Source organism: Perognathus longimembris, chromosome 5, assembly GCF_023159225.1.
Source record: "Perognathus longimembris pacificus isolate PPM17 chromosome 5, ASM2315922v1, whole genome shotgun sequence".
NCBI classification, from domain to species: domain Eukaryota; kingdom Metazoa; phylum Chordata; class Mammalia; order Rodentia; family Heteromyidae; genus Perognathus; species Perognathus longimembris.
Window position 1 is genome coordinate 74,450,307 of NC_063165.1, and position 13,716 is coordinate 74,464,022.

Sequence of the window (13,716 nt, forward strand, 5' to 3'; positions counted from 1 at the left end):
ATCTCCTGAGACTCAGTTACAGCTGGCCTGTGCCTAGCTGCCCAGTGCAAAGTCAGAGTGATTGATATGCAAGCACATCCACAGATGGGGTGTAACAGGAAGCCATATCTGGTGACTTCAGAAGGAAGAGAAAAGCAGCAGGAGCAAAGACCTTGAGAAAGAACCCTCCATCAACATGGCCGAGCCAGCAGCGCCAGGCACCAAGGTCAGAGATGGATCATAATTTCAAGTATGGGGGCTAGCAGGAGAGGAGTCCACCATGTCCTAGACATCCACCAGTATGTGTATCTTGTGGGAAAGACCTGGGGGCATAGGAGAACGAACAGAGGGGACAGAACACCCAAAAGGCCCAGGTTATCGGCTGAGGAGCCCCTATAGAGGAGGAACAGGAAGAAGAAAGCCAATCCCTCAAGTATGAGAAAAGTAACCAGGAGTCCCTTGAGTCAAAGTACCAGGTTATACAATTTGCAGCCAGGAAAAACCTAGAGACCTGGAAGTCAGGCACTGGTGGCTCATGCCTGTAATCCTAGCTACTTGGCAGCATGAGATTTGAGGATCATGGTTCAAAACCAACCCCAGCAGACAAATCCTCAAGAAGATTCTTATCTCCAATTAGCCAGAAAAAAATTGGAAGTGGAGGTATGGCTCAAGTGGTAGAGCACCATCCTGGAGGAAAAAAGTCCTTAGGAGGAAAAAAGCCAAGTGAAAGCATGAGGCCCTGAGTTCAAGTCCTTGAACTAGCACAAAGAAAGAAAAAGGGAAGGGAAGGGAAGGGAAGGGAAGGGAAGGGAGGGGAGGGAGGAGAAAGGAAGAGAAGGGAAGGGAAGGGGGAAGGGGGAAGGGGAAGGAGAAGGAAAAGGAAGAGGAAGAGGAAGGGAGGGAGGGAGGGAAGGAAGGAAGGAAGGAAGGAAGGAAGGAAGGAAGGAAGGAAGGAAGGAAGGAAGGAAGGAAGGAAGGAAAGGAAGGGTGAGAAAAAGAGAGAGTCTGGGTAAGCACTGGACAGCACCCAAGGACTCTCAGAGCTTCTTGGGTCCTAGAGTAGATTAGAAGTTGGCAGTAGGGAACAAAAAGCCAGGGTCAGAGGCCAGAGCAGCAGAACATTGGCTGGCTCTCACTCTGCTAAAGCTTTCTTAAATCCTTTGCTGTCTTCACAGTGCTGTACACTAGGCACCATCGTCCTTCTATGGTATAGATGTCAAAACTGAAGAGGCTCTGCCCAGTGTACCCAAAGACGCTAGGGAGCCTGGCTTCTGAGCTGGATCCTTCATCGGGAGCCTGGTGCTCGGCTTGGAGGAGGAGAAGCAGTACGGTTGGGGGAGAGGGAACCAGTGGACCTCAATACAGGAGTCAAGAAGGGATCTTGTTGAGCCAGATGAGACGTTTCCCTCTAGCTTTTGTCTGGGAACATGGATGAGAAAAGAATTCTGTAGCAATGAGAATCATGCAACCATGTGAACGCGTCGCCTCTGGCAGCCTGAGTTTCCCAGGTGCCCAGCAAAGGCAGAACTATGGTTCAGTGGGAATGTCAAGAAAGGGTTTACAGTCCATAATCCCTTCATGTGTTTGCAGATGAGGCAGGAATGATTTGGGGCTGTTTGCTGTTTTGTAAGGCTTGCTTCCCTTCTTCTCACCTCCAAAGGCAGGCCCCCACTTCATTTTATAATCCTACCTTTTCAGTGAACTTCTAAGCCATAATCGTCTTCATCCTGAGACAAATTGGCTTTTCCCAACCTTCAGACTCCCCAGCAAATGGCACAATGGTGACTTTCTCCTCACAGAGGCTTTACCCACCTGCCTTAGTTAGAGCTGTGAATTATTTTGAGAAACTTGAATTAAAGTGCCAGAGAAAGCATAACACGTATTCATTGCTCATCTTGGAAAGACAACAGCGCTGAGCTTCCAAAACTATCTTTGATTAACATAATCTGAGGGTGATGAATATGGATATTGTCAATAGTCACCAAAGAGCATTTTTTTCATTTGTACATTTTGTTCTTGCCAATAAATTTCCTACAGAGAAAGGAAATCCCCCCTCCCAGCCCCTGTTTATATCAATAAAGCAAGAGCTCAGAGGAATTTCACAGAATGAATTAAATCAGGAAGGAATTGGTGACACCTCCATTCTTTGTTCTAATTAATGCGCCACATTGTCACCATAATTTTTAATTATGAGGAATATGGATGCAAATAGAAGCCGTTGCCTCCCCTTGTGAGCCTGGCATATTTCTCACTGTCCATTTAACAGTATCTGATAAAAAAGACTGACCAGGATAAGTGTCCTAGGGACAGGGCTCCAGTGTCCAGAGATAGAAGCTTTCATAGCCATTGCCTGTACAGGGACTAACAAAAGCTAGCTGCTCAGGATGGAACAGGAAACCAGAGGATTCAAGTCCTCGTGGTATAATGAGTTACTGTGCCTGGGGTAGAGTGTGGGGATGCAATCCTTCTGTGCTAGAACATGAAAGAATCCTTGTATGTAGACATACCTTGAAGGAATTGAGTCTGAATTCTGGAGTAGCACATAGGTACCCAACCTTCTGAGAGACACTGTGAAGGGCTCTCATAAAACTAGCAATGAGCCAGAAGCTGATAGCTCATACCTGTAATCCTAGCTACTCAGGAGGCTATGATCTGAGGATAAAGGTTCAAAGCCACCCTAGCAGAAAAGTCCACGAGACTCTAACTCCAATGAACCAGCAAAAAGCCAGAAGTGGAGGTGTGGCTCAAGTAGTAGAGCACCAACCAGGACCAAAAAAGTGAGAGCACAAAGCCCTGAGTTCAAGTCCCAGTACCACTACCAAAAAGAGGAAGAGAAGAAGGAGGAGGAGGAGGAGGAGAAAGAACAACCCTGGTATTGAAACCACTGGTATTTCATATCACAGGGCCACTCTTTTGTTTCCAGTGGCCCAAAAGGCCCTTCTTGACCCTGCTGACAGTCCTCTTCGGTCCTGTGTGCCAGCACTTTTTACATGCCAGCAAGTGGGTCCTTGTTCTCTGGAACAGTATAGAAATAACATCAGGAACAGTGGAACAACTCAAGTAAAGAGGGTTTATTACAAGGCAAAAGAGAAAGGCCACCCAGAAGGGTGGGCAGTGAGACTCAGAAACCGGTAGTCTATTTTGGCCGCTGGCAATGGGAAGGGTCAGTTTCTCCAGGCATGTCATTAGGAATCTGATGGTAGGCAGGTAATAAGGAACTCCTGAAGGATGGTTGGGCATGGGCTCATAAGCTTCCAGGAACGATGGCTGGAGCAATGGAGACTTTCAGGAATGCAGATCGGGCCCTGGGAGATGCCCACGGCATAAGGCCAATACCACGGCTTTTTCCATCCCTACCTCAACTGTTGGATGGCGCTAGGTTGTAGATCCTGTTACCTTGTCACCCACCCTGCTCAGCAGGCCCATACCCTACACTGCTTTTTATATCTGTCAGCACGGGGCTGATTCAAAGAGTCCCTCAGGCCTTGACTCTTCAGCTGCACTTTGTACAGCAGCTTCCGAGCTCTTAGAAAAGCAGCCTGTCTCCTGGTGCTCATTGACTGAAGCCCTCTAATGGTGTGTCACTGCATCTAGAGTCAAACCCAAACTGCTCATCCTAGCATACCAGCCCCCCGCAGTCCAACTTCTGTGTACTTTAAGCCCGAAAGCTAGAAGTACAGACGGGAGCCCTGAAAATGGATGCTCAAGTCTGCCTCAGCCCCTTAAGAGCTTGGACAAGCGGCCACACCGTTGCTCAGCTCCCCTGAGAAGGCAGATTTGTCCTGAGGATGCAATGAGTTGGCAGGACCCTGTGCAAGTCCCGCTGTCCCAGGAGAGGCCACCTTTGCTTTCCCTAGGGATCCACTCTGCCAGGAGCAGTCTTTCCTCACACCTACCACAGCTGTCTCCGCCTCACTCAGGAGCCAACGCCGTCGTGTCTGCAAAGACTTTCCCACCATGTTTCCTTTTCTTCTATAGGTGTAGCTGATCAGCCAGGGCTGATAGAATGACAGACTGGGTGGCTTATATGACAGAATTGTGTTGTATCCCAGTTCCGGAGGCTGAAGCCTGGATCAAGGTATTCCAAAACTAGTTCCTTCTGTAAAAGGAACATAGGAATAATCTGCTCCTCGTTTCTAGCCTCTAGTTGTTTCTCAGCTACCCTTGGTGTTCCCTGGCTTGTGGAGCTTCTCCAATCTCTGCCTTCATATTCATGTGGCATTCTCCTTGTACATGTGGGTATGTGTGTGTGTTCAAATCTTCCCTTTGTATATGGATGCCAGTCACACTGCAGTAAGCTCACCCTACCCCAACATGAATTACCTTATCCTTACATTACAGATGCAATGACTGTAGTTTCAAATAAAGTACAATGCTGAGCACCTGAAGTTAGGAAGTAACATATCAGTTTCCAGGAGACACAGCTCAACCTGTAAGATACCCCTCTCCCTTTCTGGGATGACTGTGAATCAATTGTCTTGCTTCTCCACACCAAATGTCAGCTCCAAGTAAACAAGATTTTGGACGCTTGATTTACTATAACAAAGGCTGCCAAGGCTGCCTGAACTGTTGCAAAGAAGATGCTCTGTGAATTTTTTTAATTAATGAATGAATGAACAACTAAAGCTAAGACAACAATCCAATTTTCTGAGTAACACTAGTGAAGTCATAGTAGTGAAGTGACTCTTTAGAGATTTAAAAATATTTCCCAAACTATAGATGTAAGGAAATAGTCACACCCATTATAAAGCAAAACAAGAAAGTTTTAAGTCAGAATAAATGATATGATTCTATTATTTATTTACTTAGTGCCAGTACTGGGACTTGAACTCAGGGCCTCACACTTCACCTGTTTTGTTTTGTTTTGTTCTTGCTCAAGACTGGTGCTCTACCACTTGAGCCACAACTCCATGTCCTGTTTCTTGCTGAGTAGTTGAAGATAAGAGTCTTTTCTGTCCCAGCTAGCTTCAAACCACAAATCTTAGCCTCCTGAGTAGGAAGGATTACAAACATGAGCCATCAGTGTCCAGCTTATGATCATATGATAAAAAAACATTTCCATACAAATAGATGTGTTCCCATATTCATGCAGAAAAGGTCTGATACATTGCCCCATTCACAAAGAAATGGAAGGACTTGGAAAAAATTATACTAAGTGAAGTGAGCCAAACCCAAAGAAACAAGGACTCTAGGGTTTCCCTCAGAGGGAATAATTAGTACATGTTTAGGCTAGTCAAAGCAGAAAATCACGATAGCCCAATAGCTATGCTGTATGAACACCTAAGATAATGGTAAGCAAAATGAACTCCACGTTATGGAAACAAGTGTTTTATCATTGTTATAATTATTTTCAACATGCTATGTGAAACCGTACCCTTTTTTTGTATTCCCTTCCTGTGGTTTCACACCTGCTATCACTGTATCTGATCTTAGTACTGTGGATCCTGTATATACATGTATCAGAACTAGGGAAGGGAAAGGGAATACCAAAATCAAGAGACAAAGGATAAAAAGACAAACCATTCCAAAAGCAATACTTACAAAACCATTTGGTGTAAACCAACTGTACAACTCATGGGGGGAGAGGGGAAGGGGGAGGGAGGAGGCGGGGGAAAAATGAGGAAGGAGGTAACAAGTTGAACAATAAATGTACTCACTGCCTTACATATGAAAGCGTAACCCCTGTGCAATTCACTTTGACAATAAAGGGGGGGAAAAAAAGAAAAAGATCTGATAGAATATAAATTAAAGATCAGTGATTGATTGTTGCTAGTGTTTTATTTACTCATTTTTGTTATTTATATTGTATTTTTTTCTGAAATAAACATGCCAAGGTTTTGTAATAAGAAAATAATAAAAAGAAAGGTTCCCCCCACCCCAATCCCAAGACAAACCTTCTCCCTTGTTATGTAACCTTGGTGCTCATCATCTCCCATGCTAAACTGAAAGCCAGAGGAGGCTAATAACCAAACATTCAGAGCCCAGAGCCAAACACCATGCTTGCTACATAACAGGCACTCGATATATGCTGGATGAATTGAAACTGAATGAGTATTTACATTTACCTTCCTATAAGACTGCAACCAAAGTAGCTATTTTAGCAGCTTCTTCAGTATCTGTGTCTTATTGCTTTACCAATCTGGAAAGAAGGAACAGGAACAGAAAGAGAAAGATGAGGAGGAGGAAGAGAAGGAGGAGGAATTCAGATATTCTAGGTTATAGAAGGAAATTTAACCAGAGGGCTGTCACCCAAACCCTGTGAACCAAACTGCCACATCTCACCTGATTCTCCTAATTAGTTAGAATTTGCAATGCCTTAAGAAACAGAAAACTGCTACATTAGGTGCTAAGTAGGGCTAATGAATGATATTAGTAATTAATAGCATTAGCCGGCTGTAGCAGGATATGCCTATCATCCTAGCACTCAGAGGCTGAGACTGGAGGATTGCAAATTTGAAGCCAGCCTGGGTCACATGGTGAGACACTGTGTGAAACAGTAGAAGGAAGAGGAGAGTAGGCCATTGCATAGGCAGGTACTTATTACCCCTTATTACTCATGTAAACGTCCTAGGCTTATCAGTACAACACTTGGAATCAATATTTGGCTATACTTCAGAAATTCTTCATAGATTCTTATAAAGCTTTTGGCTTCCAAAGAAAGTAGCTTCATAAAATATTTGCATTTTCAATTCTTTTTCAAACTTTATAAAACACAGCCAAGCACTGGAGACTCATGCCTGTAATCCAAGCTATTCAGGAGCCTGAAATCTGAGAATCAAGGTTTAGAGCCAGCCCAGGAAGGAAAGGCTGCGAGCCTCTTATCTCCAATTAACCACCAAAAAGCCAGAAGTCAAGGTGTGGCTAAAATAGTAGTGCACCAGCTGTGAGCAAAAACATCAGAGAACTTGAGGCTCTGAGTTCAAGTTCTAGTATCCACATGAAAGAGAGAGAGGAATGAAGGGAGAGAGGGAGGGAGAGGAGAGAGGGAGGGAGGGAGGGAGGGAGGGAGAGAGGGAGGGAGGGAGGGAGAGGGAGAGAGGCAGGAAGGGAGAAAAGGAAGGAAGAAAAGAAGGAAATATAGCTCTCATATCATATAATATCATAGTTCTCAACTCTATCAGACCCAACATGCCTTATTAAACATTGTTTTGTCTTCTTTAGTATCCTGAAGTGAAATTCATGGATAACCTGCCCAGAACAAAAATATTTCCCTATAGAAATGCCCAGGCCCAGCCAGATGACAGTGCCTGGTGTTTACAGTACACAAAGAACCACTGTAAACCTGACAGCCCAGAATGGCAGGCAGTGCAGGAGCACTGCCCGGGCAATGTAATACCATGGCATTTCCCCGTGGCCTTTGGTTTCCTGAAATGATGGACAGCTCCACTTACATTCTAAACTAAACAAATCCCAGGCTTTCTTTGACTTATTCCACAGCCATTCTCCTGGAAAATTCATTGCACATGTATAGTAAGACCATCCAAAATATCCTGTGTGTGTGCGCATGTGAAGCGAAATTAAGTTGTAAGTTCAGATCATCACTACAGGAAGGAAAAGCAAGATATTGAAAGACGGACGACACCGTCCTACACATTTACCATCTCAGTCCCATTCCCAACATCAGAATCACTAATCATAGCCTTCATCTTTGACAGCAAGAAACAACACCACACACATGTACACTCGCACTTCTTGCAGCCTAACCCACAATAGCCAAGCCTAGAAACAGCCCAGAGGCCTCACAACAGATGAATGCATCAAGAAAATGTGATATATATGTACACATGTATGTATATACACACAATGAAATTTTAAATTAATTTTATTACCTTTAAGTAGTTGTACAAAGGGGTTTCAATCCAACATGTTATTTTATACATACAATGCATATGGATCATTCTCCATTCTCCATTCTCCTTCTGTCACTCTCCCCCATCTTTCCCAACCCCACCCATCCCCTCTAGTTACCTGGTTCTATGCAATGGAATTTTAGTCAGTCATCAGGAGGAATGCAATAATGTGATTTTCAGGAAAATAGGTAGATCAGAAAAATATCATACTGAGTAAAGTAAATCAAGCCCAGAAATTCAAAGGGAACATGTTTTCTCTCATATACAAATCATAGAACCCAAATATAACCTTCCAGGTAAACACACACACACAAGGTCACGTGTGTGTGTGTGTGAGAGAGAGAGAGAGAGAGAGAGAGAGAGAGAGAGAGAGAGAGAGAGACCAACCTACCTGACTAAAGTATGCATGGGAGGAACCTCATAGTATAAACCCTTAGAATCCTTAGCAATTTAACGTGAATCTGAAACGTGCTTTGAATGGGAGCAGATGATGAATGGAAAGGGAAACTGGACCAATACAGTCATAATACTCCATGCACATACATTGAAAAGGAAGTGGGAAACATGAAGTGATTGGTGGAGGAAGTGGTAGGTAGGAGGGGGGCAGGAGAACTGTGGAACACATAATAGACATCGAACACATAATGGAAACGTTAAATTGTAACCCTCTTGTACAACCATTGCTAGATAAGTAAACAAAACAATGCCCCAAACAAACATCTCTTGTGTCGGTCAAAAGCCAAGTTCAAAAGCAACCCTTCTGATGACATGGATTTCCTCCTAAGAAACATAGATCTAACTTTTCCATCCTTATGTTAAAAAAAAATGAGATTGCATCCCCAGAGAAGAAACCCAAGAGCCAGAAATACCTACTTAAGAGTTGAGACAATGAGTCCTTTTCTGTGTGGGACATTGTCTTCAGCTCTGCGTGGACATCCATTGATCTGACCTTCACCTCTGCTTCAGGAGGGAGACGTTAGTGTCCCCTGGGAGAGTTTAGATGAAAGTCAAAGAAGTGAAGGAGCTTTCACCAGAAAGGTCCTAAAACAGGAAACCCAACTCCTGACTCAGCCTCCCCTCTTGCGAATGACAGTTCCGCACAGCGCATGCTTCAGCTGTCATTCAGAGACGCAGGGGACAGCAAGGAGCAAACAGAAGCCCCCACATGAAGAGCACAAAGGAGAGCCCCGACCCACTAGTGCCGGCTGCACACTGCCAGCGCGCTCACCTTCTTCTCCTTTCCTGTGTTTTTCCTGCAGATGTTCATGCCCAGAAGAAGGCTGTTTGAGGTCCCTCTGGACCTTTCCTAAAAAGAACCGCTCCTTTCCTCCCTCGATGCGTTCCAGAAGCATCCACTGAGGCTTCCTTAGCCCTCTCCCATCAGCTGACCTTCACTGCAACGCGATCGCTCAACATGAGTGGCTTCCTGGCCTCGCTGGACCCCCGGCGGGTGCAGTGGGGAGCCGCCTGGTACTCCATGCACGCCAGGATCCTGCGCACCAAACCCGTGGAGTCCATGCTGGAGGGGACCGGGGCCACCTCCGCACATGGCACCAAGCTGGCCCAGGTGCTCACCACCGTGGACCTCATCTCTCTGGGCGTTGGCAGCTGTGTGGGCACCGGCATGTATGTGGTGTCTGGCTTGGTGGCCAAGGAAATGGCAGGACCTGGCGTCATCGTGTCCTTCATCATTGCCGCTGTGGCGTCCATCCTGTCAGGTGAGGGTTTGGGGGGTGGGGGGAGTCCTAGAGGAAGGGGTTCTCGCTGGTTTGAGGCATGCTCATCTTCCCTATCTAAAGTGTTCAGTGCCCAATTAATTTCATGAGGGACTTAATTGTGCTCCTTTTCTGCACTGGCTTCCGGGGAGATCAGAGTCAGGCCGTGACTCCATTGCAATAGTTTCTCCTTTTTTTTTTTTTTTTTTTTTGGTTTTTGAATACAGGAAAAAGGTGTCTCCCAATTTCTCATTCCCCGCTATGGTCTAATGGCTCTAATTTTATTTTAACTCTCCCAAATCTCTCAGTGGAAAGGATGGAGGGAGGAGACATAAGATAGAAAAAAGTGACAAGCAGAAGAGCATTTCCTCCATTGCAAATGATGCTCTGAGTTTGAGTTTCTTTTTAATGTGTTTATTGGCCATCCATGTGTCTACTTAGATCTTTTGCCCGTTTTAAAATTGGAGTTATTATTTTTCTTATTGCCAACTTTTAATAATGTAGAGTTCTTAATATATGAGTTCTTTGTATATTCTGGACACAAGCTGTGTGTGTGTGTGTGTGTGTGTGTGTGTGTGTGTGTGTGTGTGTGTGTGTGTGTACTAAGGCTTGAATTTAAGGTCCATGCTTGTGGTTAACTTTCTTGCTCATGACTGGATCTACTATTTGAGCTATGCCTCCAGCCCAGCATTTTGGTGAGTTGGAGATGGACAATCCTACCCAGGATTGCTTCAAATCGTACCCTCCAGATTCCAGCTTCTTGAGAAGCTAGGATTACAGACATGAACCACCAGAACCCAGAATGGCTACAAGTCTTTCAGTAGATGTGTATTTTTGCAAATATTTCCCCCTCATGTGTGATTTTTCCCCTTTAATTTTCTTTTAATGCTTGCTTCTAATTCTGTTCCTAATTTTTTTTAAAATACTCATGCCCAGTCTTCACTCCCAAAAATTCTACTTCAGTTGGAGGAGGGTAGAGCCTAGGGATAAGAAAGGAAGTAAGAAAGGAGGGAGGGAAGAAAGAAGGTAGTTGAAACTGCCTGGGCTGCAGGAGCTAGGACCTGTCTTCTACTGCAGCCATAATCACACAAAGAAGGAAACAAACTTAAAATAAAAATTATTTTGTCAGCAGAATCTTGGGAGATTTTTCCTGGCCATGTGTCTTTATCCCCCACTCCCTGCTTTGCAAACCAGTTCGTAGCATAAAGCAAATCTGCCTCAGAGAGCGCTTACTTTCTCTACCATTTGACAAGATCTAAAAGCACAATCACTTCCCAAGCTCCTCCTAACAGGTCTCCCCACAGCCCTCCCAAGTGGGGGCAACTTATCAGAGGAAGCAGCTGGAGCCAGGGCCTTTCTCTCTGTCCATGGGGACTCATCTACACTTTAATAGCTCAATAGGCCACAGCCAGACCTCATGCCCACAACCAGCCCATGCTCTTTTATAAATTACCCAGTGTATAAACCAGATAAAGGAAATAATTTCTTCTTCCTGGTTCTCATCTACAGTTTTGTAGAGAGGCAGAGGGTGGAGGCAGGATAGATGGCTTATGGATTTTCTCTGATTTAGTTGGCTGGAGATGAAAGAAAGCTAGGTCACCATTCCAGTGACATCTGGCCATTCTTAGCCCTAAGAGGCTCCTATGAACTTGAGGAACAGAAGAGTGTTAGGTTTGAATTTTCACCCCCTCTCCAGTTCTCTTTTAATATTATTTCAATGGAACCACAGGATAATATAGACCTGAATGGCTCCTAAACACATGCAATTATTACAACAACCCTTCAAGTTCATATCTCAAAGGGTTTGGGTAAGGGTTAAATGACAACAAATATGCACAGAATCCAGCCTCTGTTTCATGCACAACAGTCCTTTTTGTTAAAAATCATCTATCTATAAGAAAAAGTTGGCAAAAGAAATCTAATAAAATATGGTGCAATAAAAATAAATTGGGAGTCAGAAGCTAGAATCCTACTTTCTCAGGAAGCTGAGCCATGGAGAATTACAGTTTTAAGCCAGCCTGAGCAGCAAAGTCTGTGAGACTCTATCTCCAGTCAACCAGCAAAATACTGGATTAGAGACATGGTCCAAGTGGTAGAGCACCAACTGTGAGCAAGAAAACTAAATGAGAGTGCAAAACCCTGAATTCAATGCACAAGGTGGCCTAAGAAGAAAATGAAATCATTTAATTTCTTTCTTGTGTTCCACAAATCTAGAGGGAGGGCAGCCATTGTCGCTGCACAGTCTTGCGAACTTGATCTGCTCTGTCTTCTACTCTGCCATTCAGACACTTGGTGCTATCTGCAAGTGACATCGAGACACAAGATGGCTGCTGGAGCTCCAGTCAGCATGACCTTATAACACTTACAAGGTGGAAAATCAGAGAAGCCACATTTTGAGAGGTCAAATCTTGGAGCACTAGTGGTCTGCAGGCAGCCAATTGTTAGAAAGGCCTGCAGCCTGCAAATACACTTCACACAGTTAGGAAACAGGCCAGAGAGGAAAAAAAGAGCAAAAGCAATACCAACAAACCAATTCGGCTCTAATGGAGAGCTAAAGTGGGACGCCATGGTGACCAGAAAAGAGCCAGGAGCCAGGACATGAGATAGGGATAAAAGCCTAATGTCATAATGACCTCTGAGCTGGTCCAGGCCTAAATAGGGTCAGGTCAGGCAGCAGGGTCACAGGAAACCCCTAATCCCAGGCACTGGACTGACAGGTTCAGTATCAGCCAAGTGCCCGCCCCTGCTTCCAGGGACTTGGGCACACCCATCACCTGGGGGACAATGGCTTCACCTTCCCCCTCATGAAGGCAAGATGCCACCGTGTGGCTAAGATGGTGCCAGCCAGACCAGACCTTCTTACTTCACAAGTTCAGCATGTCTGGAAAGTTGCAGCAGACCATTCACCAGCTTTTTAGACCCTCATTTAAGAAATTTACTCTTAAGTCCTTCCTTGTAACTATAGTTACCTATAGTTACCAAAATTTGAACACCTGGCCACAGCCAATGTGACTGAGAAATGTCTGATATAAATAGCCAAACCGAGTGTTACAGATGCTGAGAGGAACTGAAAGGAAAATACAGCCATACGTATAGTGGGTGCATGAGCCCTAAGGCCTCAATTGGGTCTGAAATAGTCAAATAATCATGGCTTTGATCTTCCATGTCAGGCTAGGGAGTTGTGGAGCGTACTTTTCTTGTGGCTCTCGTAGTTAGCAATCTCTAACTTTCTTGGGGTCTATCTCCACTCTGCCATCTCCTCTTATGGCCTCATTTCTCCACCATATCATCAAGCTGCCTACCCCCAATCCATCCTCTCCCCAAAGTTAGAGTACGATGATATGCGCAGAGGGCCATAGGGTGAGTTTGAGTCACAGATGCACTCCCAAATTTAAAAACTCATCAACAAATCAAGGAAACCCTCACACTTTTTGAGCCTTTTCTCACCCTACACTATGCATTAGGAGAGCACTTTGCAAGCTCAAAAATCTGTAATGTAGATCATGAAAATGTCCTCTCAGCTCAGGTGTCTTTCTGACACCTTCCAGCCCTGAGAAGAAAGGTATTGTCAAGTTCACAGAGCTCTGCTATCTAAGGCTCCTTTGACAGCCTTGGAGAAAGGATGTCAGCTACCAGATAGAAGGTGAGCACATTTTTTAACTGAAAGTTATTAGTTTCTCACATTGCTGATGGTCAGGAAGGCCTGGGCTTGTTTTCCATCTGCTGCAGCATGCCCTCTGCAGAGAAGACACAGCAAGCGGGTCTGACCACCTGCTCAGGGTGCAAGCATGTTGGGAGGTGCTACTGAGCACAGAAAAGGCCTCAGACAACGGGCAGGGCAGCTACTCAAAGAAAAAAGACACCTGGGAAATAATTATGAATGCAGCAAGAGGCCATCAGGCCTAAGTCCAAAGTCAGACATCTGAGATCTCTTTTTTTACTAAAATGAAGTGAAATAAAATGAAGAAGCTTATGGCCTATAGCCTATTGCCATATACACATTTCAATCCTATCTAGAATCTTGGAGCCAGATGCCATTAATCCCTGCAGCTGAACAATTCTATTCCAAGCCTTGCTCTGTCACTTACTCCTGTGTGAGTTGGCAAATGTTTTTAATCCAGAGCTTCCCAAGCAGGTTGAAAATTCTAGGATGCCAAGGTGTTGCTGTCAGT

General features: G+C 44.7%; 1 protein-coding gene across 1 annotated transcript in view; it reads left to right on the plus strand.

Moving 5' to 3' along the window:
• Positions 1–9,088: 9,088 nt before the first annotated feature.
• The window catches only part of Slc7a14 (solute carrier family 7 member 14), a 47,100-nt gene continuing 42,472 nt past the window's right edge, over positions 9,089–13,716 (plus strand). Inside the window, exon 1 of the mRNA XM_048346015.1 lies at positions 9,089–9,547. Coding sequence (XP_048201972.1) covers positions 9,244–9,547 — 304 coding nt within the window. The 5' untranslated portion in view covers positions 9,089–9,243. The remainder of the gene's footprint in view (positions 9,548–13,716) is intronic.